Consider the following 7,016-nt stretch of genomic DNA (forward strand, 5'->3'; position numbering starts at 1 on the left):
CATGTGCATTCTGCAAAACAGATTTCAGTCCATTAAGCAACAGATCCTTGTAGAGCAGGATCAGACCTTACACTAGTAGGATGCTCCTCAGTCCTTTTTACAATGTACCATTGCAGTGCAGTACATCCGTAGCACATCCCCTGTATGGATCTCAGTACCACAAGCTCCTGCTGACTTCACTGTGACTAAGTAGCATCGGGCTCTAGAGCTGCAGACAAGACTACTACACAGCCACACCGTGTCATTCAGTGCAGCAGCGATAGTCCTTGCTGCTGGGGAGGATGCTATATCTGAATGCTATACCACAGGCCTGAAGTGTTGCTCCACAGAGGTCATCTAACCTTCCTATCAAGCCCTGCTGCTACTAGAAAGAGAGACTCCCGAGGTTTGACTGCTGTTTGGGACCTCTTTGGTGTTGCAAAGTTTAGTTCAAAAGTTGACCGGCTGCTCCTTCATATTCGGTTTTGATCAGGAAATAGTGCAAGGCTCAGACTCAGGGAAAAAATGACTGTCATCTTCATTGAATGCTTGGATGAGAAAATACAAGGATCCATGAATGGAGCAGAGGGAATGGGATTAATTTGGCAAATGTTCAAAGATGACTTGTCATTGTCTTAAAGGAATGTATTTGGTTTGACTTGGTTTTACCTGTTGGTTCAGGAAATCATTGGCAAACAAGGGTCTAACCCACAACATTTTGGCTAACTGCTAACTAGTCAGAGCGGCAAGCACAGCCCAAGAGGATTACATTCCCTGCAGGGAAGGATCCTCTAGGCATCCATGTTTGACTTGCGGTGAGTCACAACATGGTCATACAAACCCCTTTGGTTTGGTTTCCTTGGAAGTGGAAAGGGTCCACATCATTTGAGAAGGGTCACATACCCCATTTGGTCATCCTCTTGTGGAATTATAAAGCCAACTTTTAAAACCTAACTCAACTTAGCTCCTCTTTGGTAATCACTGTTTAAAAGGTCCCACAAAAATCCTCACTATGTAAATACAGCTTCCATTTGCATGGCAATGAGCCTTGCCACCCACATGGCAGCCTTAGACACTAATGTTCTTATTTAGCAGACGTGCCAGGTAATGTTTGTTCAATTCCCTTAAGGGACTGAACGTCTCTTTCAATTCCCTCCTCCAGAGTCCAGACACTGAATTTCAAAGGAATTTAGACACCTAAAGATGCAGACAGATGCCTTATGAAATTGTCAGAAGTGCCCAGCTTGAGTAAGCACTTCACTTTGGTTATGTCCCAAGGGAATTAGATACCTGGGCACTTCTGGAAATCCCACACACATACACACACTGCCCACTCTCATTCCTGCAAGAAATATAATTCTTTATATTGTATTTCTAATATAATTTTATTATATTATCATCATAAATCCAACGTCTATATTATATTTATATGTTATCATCACAAATCCAATGTCCATATTATACTGTCTATACTATTTTATATATATATACACACACACACATACATTATATTATCATGGATTTTATATAGACATTGGATTTATGACGCATTACAACTTGCCTCCAGCTGAGCACCTGCATTCCTTCAAACATCTCCCTCCCTCCCTTCCCACCCCCCATATTGTCTTCCTAATTTCCACTCATTTACATTTTCACAGTCCTGCTGGTTATAAATTAGCTTCTTTTCTACCTTGGAGAACACATAATAGCAGCACAGTCTCCCTGTGCCTGATGAAGGGCGTTTGTGCCCGAAAGTTTGCAAAGAACTTTTTTCCAACTATTAAATTGGTCTAATAAAAGATACCGCATCTACCAAAAAACCTTGCCTGCCTATGTCCTTAGACCAACACAGCTACAACCAACAACCCTGCAGTCCTGCTATCTTGTCTCTTTACAGCATGGTTGTGAAACACAGACTCTAAAAGACATTTGGAGCTCTGGCCATAAGAGAAACCTGCCCGAACTAGAATCAGGTGCCAAATCTCTTTCTGTAGTTATGTTGCATGTTTCATTTTTACTTATGGTCTGGAAAGATTCAATTATAAACAGTTCACTGGACATTTTCTGGGTCTGGTTTTTACCTCCGATCAATTGTTGGATAATTGCTAAACTTAAAAAAACAAAAAACAAAAAAACCCACCAGACAGTAGAAGTCTTTATATCTGTATAATGGGGCCTAGAAAGGTATAGAGCCAGTTTTCAGTTTGTACAGTATGGGCTGGGTTAAGTAACGCTAGGAGGAAGGGACTGGGAGGAGAGGGGGATTTAAAATACAGGAGATTTAAAGTGCCTTGTCTCGCAGTTTGCATTTCAAGTACAACAGCATCTACATGCACTACACGTGCTTCCCTTTGCAGAGCTTGTTAGCATGAGCACATCAAGTGCATCAAAGCCAATTAGGCACATAGTGAAAAATGGCATAGGAAAAAGGTCAATGGGTTCATCCTGCAAATCCTTACTCAAAGCCTCAGCTTCTGTGGGACTGCTTTTGTCAGCAAGGTGCTCAGACACCATGGTGATGAGCAGAGAATGACAAGAGAGAGAATTATATTTCTTGCCGGAATGAGACTGGGCAGTACCAACCCCTGTGAAATGTGTACCTAGAAAAGCTTTTATATATTATCTGCAAAACGGAAGCCCAGAAACAACAGCATCCTCCCCGATTCAGAAGTACATTTCAGCTCAGTTGTTGTTTGTTGCCGCTGGAGAGGGCTTGCTTTTCATCCCCTCCGTCCCGACTTTTGACAAGTCGACAAACAACAGCCTCGGGGTCCACAGAGTCAGGAGGATCCTTTTGTACTCCCTTCGGAAGTTCTGATTGAGAAGACCATATATCATGGCATTGAGACAGCTGTTAAAATAGGCCATAAAGTAGCTCAAGACAAAAAGCCATTCCGGAATTTGTGGTGCTACTTTCGACGGGTTAATAGAGACCGCCAGGCCGATAAAGTTTAACGGCCCCCAGCACACTGCAAAAAGGACAAAAACCACAAACATGGTCAAGAAATTCCTCATGTCCCCGGCCCGCAGCTTCTGCTTGCAGTCGGGTCTCACCCGCTGCTTGACCTGAATCACCAGAATCCAAATCCGCAGATAGCAGAACGTCACAACCGACAGAGGGACGATGAAGTGAACAACCACCACACTGATAGTGTAAGACGTGCTGACAGTCTGGGCAAACGTGCAGGAGTAGATGCGGGGATCGTACTGTAGTGAGCCAACAAAAAAGTTGGGCACAATTGCCACCACCGTCAGTGTCCATGTCAGGCAAAGGTAGCAGCAGGTGTTCTTCAGGTTGAATAGCCTGTCGTACCGGAGGCTGTGGCAGATGTAGCAGTATCGGTTGATCGCGATGGCTGTGATGTTAAAAATGGACCCAATGACACTTAAACCCATGAGGAACCCACTGATCTGGCAGTGAATGTTTCCCATTGTCCAGCCATTGTGGAAAATAGCACTCAGGATGAGAGGGTACGGATACACTGCTACGACTAGATCTGCGACTGACAGACTGACGACAAAGATGTTGCCTACAACAAGGAGATAAGAGAGATGATAATGATTAGTGCACCTTGGTACAACTCTAATCAACTATAAACTTAATCTTGATTGTAAAAATGGTCCTGAGTCTTCACTTTGTCTCTGGTAACCTCCATTTTGAGCTGAAAGCCCCAAGAAGCATCATCTGCACCCAGAAAAGAGCAAACAACAGAGAGTGAATGAGAGCCACTGACTTAGATCAGGGGTCAGCAATGTTTTTGGAAAGAGTGCCATGCCAACCCCAGCCTCAACTTGTAATATGTTGGCATGCCAATGCAGATGGCAGAGGAGCCACAAGGGGCCCAATCTCTGTTGTGGCAGTGCTGCCCCAGCTAGTTCCCAGAGGCAGGTGCACCCACCACTGGCAATGAGCCATGCCAGGGCTCCATGGACCCCAGGGCAGCTGCTTGCAGCCTCCCCGCTGCCTGCTGCAAGCCACCTGGGCTCTGTGGCTGGCAGCAGGGGCCTGCCAAGCAAAATGGCTTCACGTGCCATGCTCTGGCACGCATGCTGGGGGTTGCCAACCCCTGCCCTTGATAGTCTGCCACTCAAATGGAAGCCCCCTTGACATGCAAGCCATCTACCACCTCACTTGTGTGGTCTTATAATTAATCAGTAGATCACTGGAGAAAGTGGACTGCAGGACCAGCACCGAGGGGGAGCAGGACACAAAGATGTGAGCAGAAAGGGTCTGGGATCCTCTAAGCTGCATTAGTTTCATGGGCCCAGACAATTAGACAACAGTGTCAGACATTGGGCCTGTGTCTGGAGAGTGATCTAAAACCCCTGACCCACAGATCAGTGCCTAAAGTGACCAGATCCAGCAAGTCAAGAGCTACGAAGCATGAGATACAGGTCCTAACAGCCTGGGGAGCATTCACTGGCAAGAGTTGTCTCAGGAGCTGTAAAAGAGAAACATGTGTGCTGGGCATCTTTAGCAGAGCAGCCAAGAGTCAAAAGACACTGGATAGCCAATTTCTTAAACTCCTCACGGTAAATTCATGGAAATGATAGCAAAATGCATTCCTGAGCCGTTACATCGTTGTCTGTTCACCACCTAGCACATCACCTCGTGCAGCTATTAAACAAATCACAGTTTAAGTAACAGGCTTGTGTCATTCACCACACTGTGTATTCATAGCAACTCAACTGAAGTCCAAGTTGGTGCTCTGGATTTATGCTTGGAGGAGAATTTGGCCCTTGCTGTCTTCCAGGCAGGTACAATAATGAACACTGAATCAAGAATCTAGAGCCACCCACCCCGCACGGAAACATGCACCCAAGCTGGAGCAGAGCCTGTTGATCCCAGATCAGCCTCATCAGCTATCTTTCAACACACACAGATAAGACAGTCATGGAAGACAATCATCCTCAATAGTAAGGAACCGCCAAAGAAGACAATAATGAATATGCTGGATGGATTAATGGCAACACCTCATTAGATAGGAGTACTGGTCTGCCCAGTGAGACAACGGGTAATGCCAAGCTGTCCAGAAGAAGCCAAAAACCATTCATAGCACATCTAGCCAATGGGACAATGCTCCAGGGTAACTTCATGCCTTTACAATCATTTTATATCCTGGAAGACACAGGTCAAGTCTCCTTCTATCAGGTTCAGCTTCAGCAACAGATACTAGCTGTAATCATACTACTTTGGGGAATGTAACACAGCTCTTTTCCTGGCATGTCATTTGTCTCATTGACCTGGTAGAGAGGAGATCCCACAGGCTGGAGAGCCGCAGCGCAGAGCAGGTTCTTTACTTACTTGTTCTAAACTTGCACCTACAGCCGCATCTCTAGTTTCCCTGTCAACAGCAGCACTGCTGAGTTTTAAACTGCATTAGCTTCCACCTGCTCGTTCTCTGGCTTTTCCCACCCATGGAGTCCCAGCGGTGTCAGCATCTCCTACTGCAGTTTGCTCTTTTTCTAGCTAAGCTGTGACAGACAAATTTCCATTTAAATGGATTTGTGCTCCGCGAATGCGAGGTTTTGGACCTCTGTCAAAGCCGGGCTTGGCATGATTTCCAAATTAAATCTCTGGAGTCCTTTTCTCCACCCAACAGCTCCTCCTCCTGTTTCCACTCAGACACCATCTTCTTGGGCAGCTTCACTCCGGTGTCTTGTGGGGCCAGCCAGCTGGTCCCCTGCCGCATAGACCTGTTCTGCTCCCTCGGACATCAGTGTTTGAGAAGACCATCCGCTCCACTCTACAAACACCCCAATGAGGCTCCTCTGAAAGACTAACATGCAGGAAGAGCCATCCTTCCTGGACCGTGCCCCTGGGAACCAAAGAAATAGGCCGTGTGTAGACAAAACAAGAGGCATGGGTGCACAACACTTTAAAGTGGGCTAAATGCTTTTGCACCGCTTTAATGGTGCTGGTGTTTGTACGCGTTGGTGGCGTATTGCGCATTAATTCAAGCCGCTGTAAGGAATTTGGCAGCGTAATGCGCCTTAAATGACTTGGGGTGCAGCAAACCAAAACTGCTGGAGTGAAGCACCAGGCTCCATGCAGCTCCGTGGCTCTGCAGGCAGCCTGGCAGCAACCTGGGAAAGCAGCTCCACCCAAGAAAAGTGGCAAGCCAAAAGACTGTGTTTGCCTCATTTTAAGTCCCCAGATTTTCCTTCCCTCCTCTAGTTACCCGCTTAAATACAGGATTATTCCTTGTTCTCTTCTGCCACCCATACAAGCATTAGGTTCCCAAGACAAGGAGGAAGGAAAGGAAAGTGAATCCATGGACTTAGTCTACCCCTTAGCCCACACAGCCTGGGGCATGTGCTACTTGGATGTCCAAAATCATCCTGCTCAGTAAGGTAGACCTGGTCCTGAAGGATCTGCGGTGCAGCAGGCCTTGTCATGAATCAAATGGGATCAGAATATAGCTTAGGCCGGGGGCATCCAACTTCTAAGTGGCCAGGGGCCAAACGTCCCACGGGCCACACCAGTGGGGGCCACATGCCTTCATGCTTCACCAGGACAAGCCACAGGCCTCCCAGGCTGCATGGACCCCTTCCCACTACCATGTAGCCCCAGACTGACCCTCAGTTGCCCTGGGCTGCACCATGCTGCACTGGGGCAGGGGCAGGCAGGAAAAGCTGGAAGAGAGAGGGGAGCCTGGAAACTCTGATTGCTGCTGCAGATGGAGTGATGGGGGTGAAGGGGGCAGCGGCCAGGCAGAAGCCCAGGGGATGCAACATAACCCCTCGTGGGCCACTAGTTAAACTTCCCTGGTTCAGGCCAGTGGTTCTCACGCTGCACCACCCTTGTTTTCCACGTTGCCAAAAAAGGGGAGTCTGGGACAACCCTCTACTCATGGCCATAAAGGAAATGGAAGATGGTCTTGCCCTCCCTGGACCTGCTTGCAGCCTCCATGCTGGGAAGCTGTAGCAAAAACCCTATGTGTTCTCTGTTCAGCAGGTAAAGATTTTCTCTTAGGTAACACACCAGCAGCATAATGATTTGGGGGGGGGGAGGCAACTGGGGCACCAGCTCAGGG

The 7,016-nt window shown here is 47.2% G+C and overlaps 1 protein-coding gene across 1 annotated transcript in view; it reads right to left on the bottom strand.

Moving 5' to 3' along the window:
• Nucleotides 1-1,788: 1,788 nt before the first annotated feature.
• The window catches only part of GPR50 (G protein-coupled receptor 50), a 47,515-nt gene continuing 42,287 nt past the window's right edge, over nucleotides 1,789-7,016 (bottom strand). Inside the window, exon 2 of the mRNA XM_019540452.1 lies at nucleotides 1,789-3,509. Coding sequence (XP_019395997.1) covers nucleotides 2,662-3,509 — 848 coding nt within the window. The 3' untranslated portion in view covers nucleotides 1,789-2,661. The remainder of the gene's footprint in view (nucleotides 3,510-7,016) is intronic.

Source organism: Crocodylus porosus, unplaced genomic scaffold (genome assembly GCF_001723895.1).
Source record: "Crocodylus porosus isolate Cpor-Errol unplaced genomic scaffold, CroPor_comp1, whole genome shotgun sequence".
NCBI classification, from domain to species: Eukaryota; Metazoa; Chordata; order Crocodylia; family Crocodylidae; genus Crocodylus; species Crocodylus porosus.